Consider the following 19,607-nt stretch of genomic DNA (forward strand, 5'->3'; position numbering starts at 1 on the left):
CAATGCACGACTCAAACGCATTAATTGCGTTCGATAACGATCACCTGCGATTGTTTCAGTCGGTTTTAACATCTCATAATACACTACGCCTCAAGTCCCACCAAATACTGAGAATGACCTTGGAACAGAATTTTTTATCAAATAGAGCATTCGATCGTGGAATCGACTACCAGAATTCGTTGTCACATCCAGTTCAATGAATTTTTTCGAAAATCCCTATGCTTGATACCTTCGTGACCATTCATTTCTTATATGATATACTTACTGTCAAAGAAACTGCAACACCCAGAAGGAGCTGTTTAAATTTAAAATTATTTTTGGTAAAACATAGATGGTATAGCAAGAAGTAAATGATTGAATTTGGAGAAAAAATCGTGGAGGTTTTTTCATCTAAACAGTTTTTTTTACTTGGATATTGTAGTCGTTTTTTGCAAGTTTTATTAATTTAAAAAAAAACCAGCTGTTCGAGGAGATTCGAAGTCGATGTTTAGTTGTTATTAAAATGTCTAGAGCACGTGTACGCGAAATTTATCGCCAGCTAAGTGAATATGAAAGAGGTCGAATTATTGGTCTACGGGAGGCGGAGTTGTCATTTCGAGAAATCACTAACCGTACGAACATAAATCCAACTACTATTATGAGATTGCCAAGCGTGGTTTGATAATGCCAAAAATCAAAAAATAGTAGGCACCGGACGTCGAAGGGGCACAAATGAAGTTCAATATCGACGTCTAAGACTTATGGCCATTAGAGACAACTCGATCTTTGGCTGATGAGTGGTTAGGAGAACAAGACTATCCTATAACTTTCCGAACGGTCTTCCGCCGAATAAAGTCTTTTGGACTACAGCATAATTTACCCTATCTTGTGTTACCTCTGACGGTTGAGCAAGGCCGGCAACGATTACAGTGGTGCAGAGAATGTCAAAATTGTAATGTGGAATGGCATCAGGTCGTCTTTTCTGATGAATCTCGATTCACCTTGGGTGCACATGATGGCCGAAGAAGGGTTAGACGACGTCGGGAGAAAGACGTGAACCTCAGTATGATGTTGAACGTTATGTACACCGGACAGTAGGCGTTATGGTATGAGGTGCAAATGCAAGTAGGTCTCCTTTAGTCTTCATTCGAGGTAACATGACAGCGCTGCGTTACCTACGAGAAATAGTTGAGCCATATCTTCTCCCTTACCTTAACCGGCTCGAGAATCAATATTTCAGCGAGATAATGCCTGACTTCATGTTGCCAGAGTTAGTTCAAACTTTTTCGAAGCGACCCATATGAATCTTTCGCCATGGCCGAACAGATCTCTCGATCTTTCGCTCATAGATGATGTTAGGGAAATCATGGGTAGAAGGCTGGCAATTTACCCCATCCCTCAAGGACTTGGGCGGTTTGAGACATGAAGTACATGTAGCTTGGGATAGTATTCCTCAAGAAAAACCTCTTATTGCATCAATGCAGAGACATGTTAGGGAGTGTTTAGATAATCGGGGTTTACAAACACATTATCATCATCATTTACTCCTTGCTATACTATCTATGTTTCACCTAAAATAATTTTAAATTTGAACAGCTCCTTCTGGGTGTTTCAGATTTTTTGTCAGTTATTATAGGTAAGTTGATATTCTCTGCAGCTTTATCAAAGTAATACTGGTCGTTGGGTAAATGTCGTTAGCTCTTATACAGGGTGTCCCGTAAAGACCACGTCAAACCGAGGGAGAATGTAGATCACCATGACAACCCATTTGGATAAAAACAGCCATATCTTTTTTCCTTGAATAACAAATGACTTGTGTGATACCTTTTCGAAATCACAATAAAATAGACAATTTATTGGTGTAATGTGCAGCAGTAGCTAACTACATTTTGTTTCCACCACGATGGGCTAAACTTCATGAACAAAATAATCCACTACTAAAATTTCCAATGAAAATATTTCTCATAGCCCCCCTTCAAATTGTTCGGAAGATGTTTTTGATGTGAACGTTTAAATCATTCTTCAGCAATAATTCACTGAAAAAAAATAACCGAAAAGGTGTAAAATTGTACCAACCGTAAAGACAAAACTATTGAAAGGGGCAAAAATTCATTATTTTCTTTCAAAAAAAAAAACAAAATATCTCGAAAACGGTAAGTCTTTTATAATGAGAATTTTGTCATAGCAGGTGGGTTATCCTTTGATCTACATTCTCCCTCGGTTTGACGTGGTCTTTACGGGACACCCTGTATAATAACTTTCAGTCATATTGGAACGGATTGAAATAAACTCTTCTCCGAAATTTGTTTGATCGAACTGCATCGTATGTTACCGTTCCCGGCTGAAAATTGGAGAATTACTGACATTTTGACGATATGATAGAGTGATAGAGCTTTTCGGAAAACAAGTTCTCAAAAACAAATCCATTCATAACATAAATCAAACTCTTCCCGATACCTTAAACCATATATTTATGATATAAGTTGTAAAATCTCACTCCCAGTCAATAAATATTTATGATTTTCCAGATTAAATGAATCATTTACCCTGCTATTAGGTAACTTGATGAATCTTCAGAAAGGAGAAGCACGAAACTATTAAAAAATACGTACGTATACAGTTTCGCTCAAAATTGGAGAATTACTGACATTTTGACGATATGATAGAGCGATAGAGCGTTTCGGAGAACAAACACTCAAAAACAAAATCCATTCATAACATAAATCAAGCTCTTCCCGATACCTAAAACCATATATTTATGATATAAGTTGTCAAATCTCTCTCCCAGTCGATAAATATTTATGATTTTCCAGATTAAATGAATCATTTCCCTTCCATTAGGTAACTTGATAAATTTTCAGAGGGGAAAAGCACGCAACTATTAAAAAATACGTATACGTTGCGAAGGTATACAGTTTCGTCCCACGTCCGTGAAAAGTCCGGTCCTCGGTGTCAGAATGAAATAACGCGTAACAAATAATCGGTCGCGTGTTCAGAGTATTTTGTTGTGCCCGGCCGTTTGTAACCTTGAGTATGACCGATCGTTTTACCCCAGTTTAATATTTCAAATCATGCGATGTCGTCTGGGACACGTTTCGATAGCCATTTCATTCTCCGAAAATTTACTTTACTCGAAGGCTTATTCAAGGTTAATGCGAGTTTCAAGGGAAATTAAACTGGAAATATCATTCTCTCTGATACGTATAGTTTATGTAAAGTGAAATACTGAAAATTTCGCCTTATGGTTAGGGGAATATCTGAACTCGCTAGGAATATTGTCCTGGAAAATTTAAATGAGAAAAGCACTGGTGTGAAGTCAAAAGCTATTGAACGCTGGGTTCTTATGCGGCAATATGTTTGAATATCCCAAAGAAAACACGTTCCGCTTTCCTTTTTTTTTACATGAAAATTATTAATAATTATGTATTCATCAATAATTATCAACTTTTATATGGCGTGTTTGTATAATGCTCTCCGCCCTATATCTCGAAAACGATTCAAATAGAAAAACTTTCGACTTTTCGAATTTATATTCTTCAATATTATTATAATAACAACAAATAGTAAAAAAGCTATAGAAAACGAGATATTATTAGGATGTAGTGAAAAAATCCGTTATTTTTCCAATAGATGGCTTTAGTTATCTGTATGAGTCCGATCGGGTTCCACTAGATAACGTTAGAATGAGATTCAGTACTACAAAAACCTCTTCGGCAGTTTTGTGATTATTTGACTCAGTTTAGTTTGAGTGGGTGTCCAAGATAGACACTAGTAAAAAGAATAAATGCTATATTTCACATATTTTCTTCGATAATCCAAGACAGGCGGCTAAAAATGTGAAAAGTGTTTATGATCCTGATGCTATAACAGCAAATCGCGCGCAATTTGAGTACAGACAATTCCGTTCCGGTAATTTAGACGTCAAACACCACGCAATGAAAGGCCAAGTGTCGAAAATGTCGAAAAAATCATGGACACATTCGAATCTGCTCGTTATGTAAGCACTGTTTCAATTACCCAAGATCTGAATATTGTAGAGAAGCAATCCCCAAGAAATTCTTTCCATACTGAAACTGCCGATTGAAGCAGTAAATGATGCTGGGTTATAAATAATAAACGAAAATTCCTTAGAGACATAATTTTTTTCCATTGAAAAACTTTCTCTGTGCTAGTGCTGGCATTTGAGATTCTTCAGAGGTTTACCACTTCCATTGTACCCATGAATTTCAAATCACAAGATATCTCCTTCCAAACAAACATTGAGATATCCGTAGGGTTTCCGGAAAAAGATCATAACGAAAGAAATATCTGCCTGGACCATTTTATGTGGGCTAAGCTCTTCAGATTGTCGCAATCGTTGATTATGTTATAAAGTAATATTTATATCTCTATTTCAGTATCATGATCAGTTCATTACAGTACTTAAAACAGTGCTGTAATGTAATGAACACATTACAACATTGTTTTCAGTTGTATTTTTCGTTTCGTCTTGGAATAGGAGCCCGTTCTGCAACTTATTTTAGAATATACAACGTTTCTATTATCATGTTATTTTGATAGTACACACATTCAAAATATGGCTTTTCATAGCTATATTCACAAAGGACGGAACTTCGATCAAATATATCTTAGATTAATTCGAAACACTTCGTATAAAGAGGCGAAGTTCTTCATCGAATTTCGAAAATTCAATCATACATTACTCGCTGATGGGTCAGTGTAAGCCTCTGGCTGAACTTGTAACACAAGTTCATTTGATACTCCCTTAGTTACCACTTTCAAGTTCGGCTGCTACAATGGCAGTTATCAAAGTTAATTCTGAACTTTCGGATAATACGGGATCAAAATTGAATGGAAATTCATTGATACTCGTATAATGTTAATTCTGTTGCTTTGTCGATTCACTGGATTAGACAATGGTATTTGAATGGAGTGTTTACTTTTAGTTGACAAAATATGTGTTCACCATTTATTGTTTTATCAGCCTTTAACATTGGATGTAGAAAACAATTATTCAAATTCTGAATGGATTTATTTAAATACCTCGTTTGTAGTAGGTATGTAGGCTTGGTTAATCGATCGTCTAGAGGTATGATTCGATTACCTGGCCTTTCGTCTTTTCTCCGTGACTTTGTTGGATTTGTAATAATGAAACTCTTTTGAATTATTCACATCTATTTACAAAGCCACAATTATACAGTGAAAACTCAGTATTGAGAAGATCCCAATAACGTCCTAATAACAAGTTTCTCACTACTATACGGTACTGAATTTCGTCTTTAACTCTCGTTTAATTGATTACTCGAAACGTCTTCGTCGTACTTCAAGTTTTCGGTCGTCTCGTCTTCAACTTGTTCGCGACTCGTCTTAATCTAGTCCGCGAACCGTCTTTTCGTCTTACGTCTTAAGTTGACCGACCGAACTTGTCTCGTCTTTGACTTGAGTTAAACTGTACCGTCTGTACCCGTCTTTGGTTTAATCTTCACTGTGCTCTCTGCCGATTGGAACTACCCTGTCTCGGTTTGACCACACCCTTAAGGAAAGGTACCATCCATCTCCTAGTCCAATGAAATCTTTTGCCTTACCGCCCCCAAAGATCTTCGCGGATTCCTGGAAACCGAATATTCTAGAAGGACAAGAACCTGAGAAAAACATGTGAAACACATCTGACCTAATCGTCTTGTTCTGAAACTTTTCCCAACCCCATAAATTTCATAAGTTTTACAATCGACATATGACATTCTTTGACATCCCGAAGAATAGCACATCCTTTTTACATTATATACAATTCGTTCCCTGTAAATCTATTGAAACTGTCATGCCCTCGACATTAAAAGGAACTAATAGGTCTCCAAGCTTCCGGTTGACCATCGCCATTATTTACAGGGAAACAATAAACTGGATCCTACAGGTATAATAATTGAGAACCAAAATCTTCATGTAAGTATGTCTGAAATCTAGTTATCGAAGCTGAACGAAAAATTCATATAAACATTCAAAATAATCGAATAAATAATTCTCGGCTTCCAAAGTATCAAAATAATTTTAGTTGTTGAAAACAAAATTGACGCTAATCATGAGAAAATGACTCTCACAAGAAATTCGAATTGTGAACATTTTCTGAAACTATTTCTTGAAATAAAATCAACCCAATTTATGTATGTGAGTAATGAAAGATTCATAACATAGGCTAAAAACTAAAAAAATTGTCTAAGAAATAAATAATTTCATTGTGTTGATTAAAAAATGCGACCAGATTTTTTTCTTTCATCTCAAGTTTTAATAAAGGTTGATTGATGTTAGTTCAATCGAATTTTGTCTATGCTCTTGTTATATTTTAACTGAGAATAATTTCAATGGAATTCTCCAAGTGACCCATGAATTTTATCTCATCAAGTTGAAAGTTTCCACATAAAAATAATACGTAGACTCTCAAGAGGAAGTATTCAAAGATCTATAGACCCATGAAGTAAAGTCAAATTTTCTGAACGAATCGTTTAGGAATAACTGTAAAATAGAGTGCGTAATAAATTGAAAATATTCAATTCTCGGAAATGCACAATATGATTCATGATTAGTTGACTCTGTTGACTATTTTGACGCAATTTATATTCAATAGCAAAATCCTAAATTATATTCTATTGGTAAATATGCCGCCAACGTAGATAATCCATAATATGTAATATTTTGGATTCCTACCAAGGTTGTGTGATGTTTTATCATCATTTAAAAAAATCAAATCAGCACGAAAACAGAATGGACTAGTTTAGTGATGTTGATAATACTATATTTGACACGATAGAATAAAAATATAGAGCAAAACTGATAAATCAGTGAAAAAATTTTGAAAATCCATCAATAAATGACTAAAAAATAGGTTATTTAAATTTACGTATTTTAGCGCGGAACATCTTTGGTCTCCGACTCGTCTGTGACGTCACGCCACTTGCCTGTGATCGCTACACCATAAATTACGTTTAAATACTTAGCCGCGCCAAGGCTCTCGCGCCGTTTGTAGTTGTACAGTGTAGTTTTAACTCGAGTTTTGTTTTTATGTCACCATAATGGAAGAAGACTTCGTGAAAGGACAAAGTGACAATTTGCCTAAAATAGATATATTCGCAGTGTTGGAGTTTTTTCTTCAAATCCATCTTATGTCAGTGCTGAAATAAAAGGAGTATCTACTTTTGAGTTTGCTTCATCATGGTTCAACTTATAACTATGATTTATTCAAAAAACGTTTCATAAACAGTTTGTAGTTGAGTACTGGTTGTTGAAGTCTATCCATTATCAATGGCAAAACATATTTATGTGAGGAGTAAAAAGTAAAAAGAGAAAAAAGTAATGTTTACTGGACGTATAAATTTTTTTTTTATTTCAGCCATCGTGTAACGAACTAAACACGACACGTACGGCACAAGTGATTGTACATCAATGAATTCGTAAGCACTCTGCGAATACCTGTCGCCTCGTGTAAGTGGCGTGACGTCACACACTAGACGCTGCGTACTAACTTCAAAGTCCCATAACTTTTTCATTTCTAGAGATATTTCAATGATTCTTCCACATTTTTGTTGAAGCTAGTTATTGATATCATAGGCGGGGATGTCATTTATAAGATAGGATTCATTTTCGTGAAGTTTTAGTCTTTAAAAGTTCAATAAATGCAACTATGGAATTCCCTCATAATTTTGAAATGTGAACAAACAGAAATGTTTCTTGAAGCGTTTAAAGTCAAACAAGTACCTAACCGATTAAATAATGTCTGCAGAATACGCAATGCAGACAAGGTTTAATTACTTCCTAATCAAAGTGGATTCCATTGATGGCCTCAAGAATAAACAGTTTCTTCGGGCAATTGAAATAGTTATTTGCGGTCAGATTGTCACATAAAGGATGTGGAATCGTAATTTGATAGGTTCTCTCTCTCTCTTCAAGAACCTCTTAGTCGACGAAGGTATTTTGTTTGCAATTGTGAAAATTGAAATTCATACGAATATTGTGTTTGATGAAACTCTGGAAAAAACCGAAAACTTGTTGAAATGAAAGGCACACATACTCCTAATTGCTTCTTCACAAGAAGAACTTTATGTGAAATTATTCGGAAATGTTGCTTTTGCAAGTATCAGTTCACTATACAAAATTCATAAGTGGCAAAAACAAATAAACATACATCGGCGTACATCTTTGCTTCCGCCTTTTTTTTTAATTCAAGGCTTTATTGTGGAAAACTTGTTATACATTTATAATTCAAAGTATTGTCCATCGTTGGCCACTACTTTCTCCCATCTTTTGGACAGCGTACGAATCCCGCGTTAATATAAGTGGTCATTTTTGAAGCGATGCACGAATCGATACAATATTTTACTTCTTCATAAGACCGGAAGTGCTGGTCAGCCAGGCCGTGCGCCATTGATCGAAATAAAGGATAGTCCGAGGGAGCAACGTTTGGATAATACGGCGGGTGGGATAGAACCATTTCAACGTTTTCAAGTATATCTTGGCAACTTTCGCAACATAAAGTCGAGCACTGTCACGCTACAAAATCACTTTATTATGTCTCTCGTTGAATTGCCGCCATTTTTCTTTCAATGCTCGGCTTGAACACATTAATTGCGTTCGATGATGATCGCCTCAGAATGTTTCAGTCGGTTTTAACCACTCATAATAAACAACACTCAGCTGGTCCCACTAAATACTGAGCATAACCTTGGAACGTTGAAATTCGGTTTGAAGCTTGGCCGGGTTATCCCCAAGATTTTGTGCGCTTGGCATTATCGTAATAAACCCTTTCTTCGTCTCTAGTCAAAATGCGATATAAAAATCCCTTCCGTCTTTGACTTGCAAGCAGCTGATCATAAGCAAACAAACGCCGTGCAACATCTACGGCACCCAATTTCCTTGTTTTTGAATAATTCCCATGACTTTCAGTCATTTTGAAATGGCTTGTTGCGTCACTTCCAATGATCCTGCAAATTCTTGTTGAGTTTGACCCGAGTCTTGATCGAGTAATCCCATCAATTCTGAATCTTCGAAAATATTTTCTCTTCCACCGCCATCCTGGTCTTCGAAGTCAAAATCCCCTCATTGCAAGTTCTTCCACTAATAGCAGCCTTTTCATAGATATTTGAGAGCATTCGATGAGCATCAGTCGCAGATTTCTTCATATTAGAAAAAAAAATTGAAACTTCCAGTCAATGACGAGAATTTGGCTCGTATTATGACATGTTTTTCGATGGCGTTATGTTTACAAATAACTAAGCTTTTTGTATTACATCTATTTATGTTGATTATCAATTACCGCTACTGCTATCTCTCGCAAAACGTCGGAAGCAAAGTTGTACACCTTATTATCCCGATTCTTAAGTTAACATATCATGTCATTTTTCATAAAATTAGGTATTGAACCTATATTCTTGCAAATACAAAGAATTGTGTATATTCCAAACATAATCTCACATACCCATGCTAAAATCCCCAAGAATTCAACGGGAACCTCACAAAACATTTACTGGAATGAGTCCGAGAAACAGATATCATGATTCATTAGCAAATTTGGAACGGTGTATTCCCCTCCTCTCAGTATATCACAATTTTCCAGATAAGTTGTAGATCGGTCGATCCCCTTAATTCGATTCGAGTCCTATCTGGCTCCTGTGTGAACTCCAACGTGAGCCTGATAATCTCGATCCAAAGGGATATACTCCTTAGTGTCGACTTTGTTTTGTTTGTTCTCGAATAATTGAATTCTGGATTTATTGCGATGGCAATATACTGATGCAGATATTTGGTTATTCAGAACCTCACTTATTCAGATTCAACAACTAACTATCCTCTGTGATGAATCGAAAGATTTGATTGCATAAAGAAAGCCACATGAGGCACTTCAAATCAGAAATCTGTTATACTGGTTTTGACTGAATATTTTCTGATAGACGAAAATAGTGACAATCTGAGTCAAATTAAAGACTACATAAAATATGCTCTCTCAAGATTGTATGGTATTGCAGCAGCAGAAACAAGTCCAGATAGACCAAGTTTGGCAAACGGTTCTTCTCAGAACCAAACAATCGGTCCTTCTCAGGACCCTTAATTCGATTCGAGTCCTATCTAGCTCCTGTGTGAACTCCAACGTGAGCCTGATAATCTCGATCCAAAGGGATATACTCCTTAGTGTCGACTTTGTTTTGTTTGTTCTCGAATAATTGAATTCTGGATTTATTGCGATGGCAAGATACTGATGCAGATATTTGATTATTCAGGACCTCAATCATTCAGATTCAACAACTAACTATCCTCTGGTATCAATCGAAAGATTGGATTGCATAAAGAAAGCCACATGAGGCACAACAAATTAGAAATCTGTAATACTGGTTTTGACTGAATATTTTCTGATAGACGAAAATAGTGACAATCTGAGTCAAATTAAAGACTACATAAAAAATGCTCTCTCAAGATTGTATGGTATTGCAGCAGCAGAAACAAGTCCAGATAGACCAAGTTTGGCAAACGGTTCTTCTCAGAACCAAACAATCGGTCCTTCTCAGGACCCTTAATTCGATTCGAGTCCTATCTAGCTCCTGTGTGAACTCCAACGTGAGCCTGATAATCTCGATCCAAAGGGATATACTCCTTAGTGTCGACTTTGTTTTGTTTGTTCTCGAATAATTGAATTCTGGATTTATTGCGATGGCAAGATACTGATGCAGATATTTGATTATTCAGGACCTCAATCATTCAGATTCAACAACTAACTATCCTCTGGTATCAATCGAAAGATTGGATTGCATAAAGAAAGCCACATGAGGCACAACAAATTAGAAATCTGTAATACTGGTTTTGACTGAATATTTTCTGATAGACGAAAATAGTGACAATCTGAGTCAAATTAAAGACTACATAAAAAATGCTCTCTCAAGATTGTATGGTATTGCAGCAGCAGAAACAAGTCCAGATAGACCAAGTTTGGCAAACGGTTCTTCTCAGAACCAAACAATCGGTCCTTCTCAGGACCCTTAATTCGATTCGAGTCCTATCTAGCTCCTGTGTGAACTCCAACGTGAGCCTGATAATCTCGATCCAAAGGGATATACTCCTTAGTGTCGACTTTGTTTTGTTTGTTCTCGAATAATTGAATTCTGGATTTATTGCGATGGCAAGATACTGATGCAGATATTTGATTATTCAGGACCTCAATCATTCAGATTCAACAACTAACTATCCTCTGGTATCAATCGAAAGATTGGATTGCATAAAGAAAGCCACATGAGGCACAACAAATTAGAAATCTGTAATACTGGTTTTGACTGAATATTTTCTGATAGACGAAAATAGTGACAATCTGAGTCAAATTAAAGACTACATAAAATATGCTCTCTTAAGATTGTATGGTATTGCAGCAGCAGAAACAAGTCCAGATAGACCAAGTTTGGCAAACGGTTCTTCTCAGAACCAAACAATCGGTCCTTCTCAGGACCCTTAATTCGATTCGAGTCCTATCTAGCTCCTGTGTGAACTCCAACGTGAGCCTGATAATCTCGATCCAAAGGGATATACTCCTTAGTGTCGACTTTGTTTTGTTTGTTCTCGAATAATTGAATTCTGGATTTATTGCGATGGCAAGATACTGATGCAGATATTTGATTATTCAGGACCTCAATCATTCAGATTCAACAACTAACTATCCTCTGGTATCAATCGAAAGATTGGATTGCATAAAGAAAGCCACATGAGGCACAACAAATTAGAAATCTGTAATACTGGTTTTGACTGAATATTTTCTGATAGACGAAAATAGTGACAATCTGAGTCAAATTAAAGACTACATAAAATATGCTCTCTCAAGATTGTATGGTATTGCAGCAGCAGAAACAAGTCCAGATAGACCAAGTTTGGCAAACGGTTCTTCTCAGAACCAAACAATCGGTCCTTCTCAGGACCCTTAATTCGATTCGAGTCCTATCTAGCTCCTGTGTGAACTCCAACGTGAGCCTGATAATCTCGATCCAAAGGGATATACTCCTTAGTGTCGACTTTGTTTTGTTTGTTCTCGAATAATTGAATTCTGGATTTATTGCGATGGCAAGATACTGATGCAGATATTTGATTATTCAGGACCTCAATCATTCAGATTCAACAAATAACTATCCTCTGGTATCAATCGAAAGATTGGATTGCATAAAGAAAGCCACATGAGGCACAACAAATTAGAAATCTGTAATACTGGTTTTGACTGAATATTTTCTGATAGACGAAAATAGTGACAATCTGAGTCAAATTAAAGACTACATAAAATATGCTCTCTCAAGATTGTATGGTATTGCAGCAGCAGAAACAAGTCCAGATAGACCAAGTTTGGCAAACGGTTCTTCTCAGAACCAAACAATCGGTCCTTCTCAGGACCCTTAATTCGATTCGAGTCCTATCTAGCTCCTGTGTGAACTCCAACGTGAGCCTGATAATCTCGATCCAAAGGGATATACTCCTTAGTGTCGACTTTGTTTTGTTTGTTCTCGAATAATTGAATTCTGGATTTATTGCGATGGCAAGATACTGATGCAGATATTTGGTTATTCAGAACCTCACTCAATCGGATTCAACAACTAGCTATTCTCTGGGATCAATCGAAAGATTTGATTGCAAAGAAAAGCCACATGAGGCACTTCAAATTAGATACTGTTATACTGGTTTTGACTGAATATTTTCTGATAGACGAAAAAAGTGACAATTTGAGTCAAATCAAGACTACATAAAATATGCTCTCTCAAGATTGTGTGGTATTGCAACAGCAGAAACAAGTCCAGACAGACCAAGTTTCGCAAACGGTTCTTCTCAGAACCAAACAATCGGTCCTTCGCAGGACCAAAACCCTGAAGGCGGCAGGCGAATGCTTGCAGAAACGACGACAACAACAAACCACACAGATGATAGAAACAGCCCAATAAACTATCTAACATATAGTCCATCAATATCAAGACAAAAATTGGTGTGTTGTTGTACCCAAAAATCTACATCTGAGTATGAACGTGTATTATCTTCTTCTCAAACGTGAAGTTATGATGAATTCTCGCCTCAATTATGAAAATATGAAAATAGAAGCGGAGAACTGCAGATTCTGGGGATGAAAAAAGAAACTTTCCATCGCAGAATTTTTCGTAATGAAACAAAACTTGAAGGAGTAATGATATAACTACAGCGGAGTCATTTCAAATTCAAAAATTTTTCTGGCTAAGCCTGTGACTTATTATTGAGTAAAGTGCTACTTGTCGCAGCTGTGAACGGGAATTCTGACTGGGACATGAGTTCTGTTTCTTATACTATTGGCCAAAGTCGAAAAATAATTTTAAGATTTGAAGTGGTTGGAATGGTTTACCGAAAGAGTAGAGTTGATGCTGAAGTAGCATCAGAGCTCATCAGAACAAATTCAAGCCCACTAATAAAGAAGGCTAGGCATTTATATCCTATATCGATAACTTCTCGGTTCAATTTGAGTTTCAGTAATCGGATGATACAAGTCGAAGGAGGAATTCTGATTGAAGTTTCTTATTACGGCTCTATGGAATCAATACGATCCGGTATAGGAAGTAATATATACGGAAAGAGCGGTTTCTGTCACTTTGAAATTGAGGCTTTGCGATATATCAGATTTTGGCACAAGATCGATGTTCAACAAAGATTTTCCCCATTAAACTTGACAGGCATTCCAAGTTTTAGACAGAAAGAGTCCGCAATAAATTCTACTTCATCTGAGGATTTCCAGTTTGCTGGTCTATAACTTTTCTTGAATCACCTGTGAATTTTGCAGTTCAATTCACATCGGCCAGTTTATTTATTGAGGCCGATAAGTGAAAAATGTTCCGGTTCAAGAGGAAAGCTTGTAGTCAATTCGAAGGATCATATGAAAGTTATTCAGGACTTGAGTTTTCAATTCACCCGATCAAATACAATTTGAATGTGAAGAGTGTTTTTTTAGAGCTATAGAACTTTAAATTGCAATAAAGCAACGATTGATCATTCGATTGACATGAATTTTATTTATCCGTAAGATAATTTTGTGGCATTATATTTTGAATATGATGTCTGGCATATGACCGCCACAGCTGGCTCGGATGTAGTCCAATCTGGACGTCCAATTTTCGATGACTTTTTCCAACATTTGTGGCCGTATAAATAACACGGCGAATGTTGTCTTCCAAATGGTCAAGGGTTTGTGGCTTATCCGCATAGACCAATGACTTTACATAGCCCCACAGAAAGTAGTCAAGCGGTGTTGAATCACAAGATCTTGTAAGCCAATTCAATATATGGAGTGGAGATATGGGCTCGCAAAATCAACACCCTTAGAAGACATTCTAGATGTGGGTTCACCGCTTCATGCTTAGAATCTCATGGACTGCCAGAACATCTAATACTGAGGATTTAAGAAGAGCTATTAGTGATAGGATTGAATTTTATCAAAGTCAGGAAAATTTCCTATCAGGGACACATTCTATGGGGACGGCAATATTCGATGCTACACTTTGTAATAAAGGACAAAGTGAAATGGCGTAGACGACAAAGCAGACGTCAAATATCATGGCTGAAGAACATCCGACATCAATAGCGTTGAGGGATCATTCAGATCAGTCTGCCAAATATGAAATATGGACTATGTAACATCTTGAGAGATGGGGAAAATAATTTATAATCAACGAATTTGAAATGCTGCGTGGGATTCCTTAACTCTATAACACAATAACTAGTGAGAGTAAAAGAAAATAGCATCGTGCCATGCAGACAATTTTTCAATTCCGGAAAAAGTACCTCCTCGAATGGGAACCGAACCTGCAACCTCCAAATAACTAGTCCAGTGCTCTGCCAACTGAACTATCCGGCAATCGTTCAATTCATTGTAAGGGCATGAAGAGAATATCATCTCAATTAATCAAACTTCCTCCGAGAAAATCATTTTTAGAATCTCTAGCTCATTTTTGATTCAGGTAAAATCTGACACCTGAGATGCATTAAGGATTCCTCCAATCAATACCAACAAAATTTTCAACTTTACGAATCATAGATTTGATACCGTATATGTTGTTAAGGTTCTTGATTTCATACAATACTGAGCAAGAAAGACAGTTACCAATATTAATCCTCCCAGATTTATTTAATAGTTATAGCTCCACGCCAGCCGTAGTGAAAAGTCCTTAAATCAGCACTCAAACACGAGATATCATGTATTTAATCCTTATTCAAATGAAGTTTGAATATTTTATGTTAGCATACACTAGAAGACACGAGATCGTTTCAGGGGAATTTCAGATGATGAATTCTGGAGTACCCCAGGTTACTCCAAGGCAGTCTTAACTCTCTTGAAATTAATTATTGGCAGACGCTGTGATGGAGAATCATTCCAACATGAATATTCATGGGACACTAAAAATCCCCTTCTAAGGTTTAATTGCTGACAAAGTGACTTTGTAAACAAAGGAGGTGAAAAATTAGAGCTCCTTCAAGGAAACGGATGGGAAATTTGAATTTCCTCCTCTCGGAATAATCGTTCGATATTCAGTCCAGAAGATTTAATGTAAATGACTAGAGTAGAAAGAATTTTTTTCTCATATTCATTAGGCTCTGATATTTTGTAGGTTTACGATTTTTCATACCTACTTGTGAAGAATATAGAAAATAAGAGGCCTACTTCCCATTTCACTACAATGGGCACAACTTCAGATGAAAACTTCACAAAGCATAAAATATTTGATAAAACCAATTCATGATATTTTTGAATGAAAGATTTTATTCAAGACGAATATGACAGATGTCAACTTTTCAGCTAGATCTTCTATATGAAAATTCCATTTAAGGTTCTCCTGACTTTGTATACCAAGAAATTTCGCACTCTCTATATTATTTGAACCAGTTTTGGCATATATTATCAAGATGTTTGGTTTTTCTTAGTTCAAATAAAGACTTTAAGAATTGAAGCAACTTTCAGCTTTTTTGTTCACTTCTTGTTCAAACTGATCTTTTCGAGTTATTAAGAAAAAGTAGTGTCTGCAATCTGCATGATTGAATGAAATATAAATGTGTTGAATTGTAGCAAGAGCACAAAAAAAAAAGATTTTTATTGTGCAGGTGAGGTACCTCTTGACAAACCTCTCGCTTAGTTCGACTAATAGTGAACCGATTCAAATAGAGATTTCGAAGATACTGACATTTCATTCGATTGAGGGACTTGGAGAAATTTTGGTGTACAAATTTTCTTTCGCCATTTTGCAATAGATGTATGTAGGCGTAAGTCGTATTCGAAATAAATGGATCATAAATGTCATACATATTTTGTAAATATTACGGCATCGAAATATTGGTCGATTTGTGTCTACATCATAAAGTTATTTCGATTGAACATGTCAGCTTACGAGCCAAATTCTCGCGGAAAATTTTCTGCTTCAATATGGAGAAATCTGCGGCTAAGGCTCATCGAATGCTCTCAAATACCTAAATGAGGCCGCTATTAGTGAAAGAACGTGCCGAGAGTGGTTTCAAAGCTTCCATAACAGAGATTTTGATGTCGAAGATCAAAATGGTGGTAGAAGAGAGAAGATGCAGAACTGGAGGCATTACTTGATCAAGAATCGTGTCAAATGCAATAAGAATTGGCAGGATCATTGAAAGTGATGCAACAAGCCATTTCAAAATGCCTGAAAGTCATGGGAATGATTCAGAAACAAGGAAATTGAGTGCCGTATGAGTGGAAGCCGAGAGATGTTGAACGGCATTTGTTTGCTTGTGAACAGCTGCTTGCAAGGCAAAGACGGAAGGGATTTCTACATCGCATCGGTACTGGAGACGGAAAATGAGTTTATTAGATAATCCCAAGCGCATTAAATCATGGGGATATCCCGGCCATACTTCCACGTCGAAGGCCAAACCGAATATTTACGGTTCCAAGGTCATGCTCAGTATTTGGTGGGACCAGCTCAGCGTAGTGTATTATAAGTTGTTCAAACCGACTACGAGAAATATAATAAAGTGATTTTACACCATGATAATGCTCGACAGCATGTTGCTGTTGTTGAGACATCCTTGGAAACGTTCCTACCCCACCCGCCGTATTCTCCAGACGTTGTTCTCTCGGACTATCACTTGTTTCGATCAATGTTACATGGCTTGTGTAAACAGCACTTCTGATCTTATGAAGAAGTATAAAATTGGATCGAGTCATTCTAAGAACTGCTATTTCGAATCATTAAATCGAATGATCTATAAAATTAATGAAAAAATATCCAGGATATAAAACCATAAATACAACCCTAAAATATCGCAATAAGGGCAAAAAATACATTAAATTTTCATATTCTAATTTAGGCATAACTGTACAACCGAGTACATACCTTCATAAAATGTACTCATATTTTTAATATTTATTTTTCGAAACAACGCAGTACAAATCATGGATATTTCAATATTTTCAATACAGTAACGGTTTCCATTCATATTTTAGTATATCAATAACGGAATTCTGTTAAACAGTTATTTCGAATGTGGATGCCATCCACAGAAAACATACTAGATAACAGCAGGTATATCATATTATGTTGGGTTAGTTTTGATGCATTGCATCATTAAATGTTATTTAATAATATTGGGAAAACTACAAGGGCAGAGTTGCAGGCAAATGTAAATAGTAAATGGAATATGTGGTTCTCATTTCTTTTCTTTTTTTCCCTTTCAAATCAAAATCTTTTGAAACAAAACTAGTGTCTTCATTCTCACGAAAATGTTTTTCAGGAAATGAAGAAGGAATTTGGCAGATTGTTTCAAATGATTTTGTAACATATAAATTATGTAATGCAAAAGTTGCAAGCAAATTTATACAGGGTGATTTACTGGGATCGCCTATTAGACATTTATGAAAAACTAATGATAATTTTCAGCTGAAAACTTTTCTGCAGGAATATTAAAAAAAAATTGAATCCTCATTGGCACCATGTTTTTCATAAGAATTGTATTAACTCAAGAGCTATTGAGTGTTTACCCAAGGTATGGCATATTGCCAAAATTGTCGTCAAAAAAGCTATCTAATGATGCAATATACTGGGTATGCCATTCGAAATACGGAAGTAGTAGTCTGTTTCCGGTGTAATCGGGAGTTGTAGAGATCTCAAAATATTTTAGGGGGATAGATCATTGTTTCAAACTTCAATATGCAAATTTTCAGCTCAAAATTATGATTAGTTTTCCATGAACACCTATTAGGCCATTCCGGCAAATCACCCTGTATTAGAAGTATACTATTATTTTCTCCATATAGGTATCACCTTTCAAATAATACTAATTCTTATTGAATATCTAATACAGCATAGTTTTGCCTTTTTCATACATATCCTTTTCTAATGAAAATATTCTCATCAAACTTGGTCAACGTAAAAAAATTTGACGAAAAGTGAAGTGACTTGAGAAATTTTTCAAAAAACATAAGAACTCTCACCTCCTTCAAGATTTACATCTACTTTGGAAAGTGATATGAATGAGGTAACAGCTAAAATGTAATAAATAATTGCAAAAACAAAATTCGAGAGCAACACTGACTTCACGTCTTTACCTTCTTCATTCCAAAAGGACTGCCTCCTGCCAGATAGAAAGGTTGTGTAGCCAACATTAAAGGAATATGTTTATTTTGACGTTTTCTGTTATTACATGCCCTATGTTTTAACATAAGAAATGAAGATTATTTCACCAAAAGGGTTTTGATAGGTCCATGTATGTCATACATTTCGCCTATTCATTTTCTCTGTCGATATGACTGAATTACTATCTTTCCATGTATGGAAAGTTTCTGATCATAATTGGTGGCACGCTCTCTAATTGAACGAGTTTTCATAAATAGATATATGCATTTCTGGACTTACACACAACTTCCATTCTCGCCTCGCTCTGTGCTGACGCAAAAGAGGGCTTTTCTGCTGACACCTCGCATCTGAAGAGACCGCTCGTTTTCCAACCAACAGAGTGAAGGGTCACTTTCATGCTGTCTGACTTTGAAAGCTGGAATAAAAGGAGTTGATTTAGGTACACGGGTCCTATACCGGAAACTTCAATTAATTTTGTCATAAGTTTCAGCGGACACTTCATCGCAAACTCTAGCACCGAACTGTTTTTGCAATATGCTTAATTAATTGGAGTATATGAACATATGTATATCGCTCCCTTTGTAACATTTAGTTACAAAACAACTTCAAGGTATTTCATCATCTTATTATGACTTTTCTTCTTGTAGTTTTTTATTGTGTTTCCTCATGCAATGAATGCACAAATCGCCAAAATTCTTGGACCTCCTTGTGCTTGTCGGAATGGAGCACTATTAATATACACTGCGCAAAAAAATTAACGCACATTCTGAAAATCTCAATTTTAATGAAAGTTAACTCTACATTGACTTTATAAATTATTTTTCATGTTCTCTCGGGAAGGTTTTGAACGAAACAAGACAAATTAAATGGAAGAAAAATTCAGGATTTCACCGAATCTTATGTGAAAGAAGAGAAATAAACAATTTTCAAAATACTGGAATGCTGATAAGTGATTTAATACTTGGTATTTTCACCCATTGCGTTAATTACAGCTCGGCAACGACGGTTCATACT

The 19,607-nt window shown here is 36.1% G+C and overlaps 1 protein-coding gene across 2 annotated transcripts in view; it reads right to left on the bottom strand.

Annotated features, from left to right (window-relative positions):
- LOC123673086 overlaps positions 1 to 19,607 on the bottom strand; it is a 179,391-nt gene that overhangs the window by 9,244 nt on the left and 150,540 nt on the right. For both annotated transcript variants that reach the window (XM_045607511.1, XM_045607510.1), the window contains one exon: positions 18,873 to 19,008. In XM_045607511.1, coding sequence (XP_045463467.1) covers positions 18,873 to 19,008 — 136 coding nt within the window. The remainder of the gene's footprint in view (positions 1 to 18,872; positions 19,009 to 19,607) is intronic.

The sequence above is a fragment of the Harmonia axyridis genome, chromosome 2 (assembly GCF_914767665.1).
Source record: "Harmonia axyridis chromosome 2, icHarAxyr1.1, whole genome shotgun sequence".
Classification (NCBI taxonomy): Eukaryota; Metazoa; Arthropoda; class Insecta; order Coleoptera; family Coccinellidae; genus Harmonia; species Harmonia axyridis.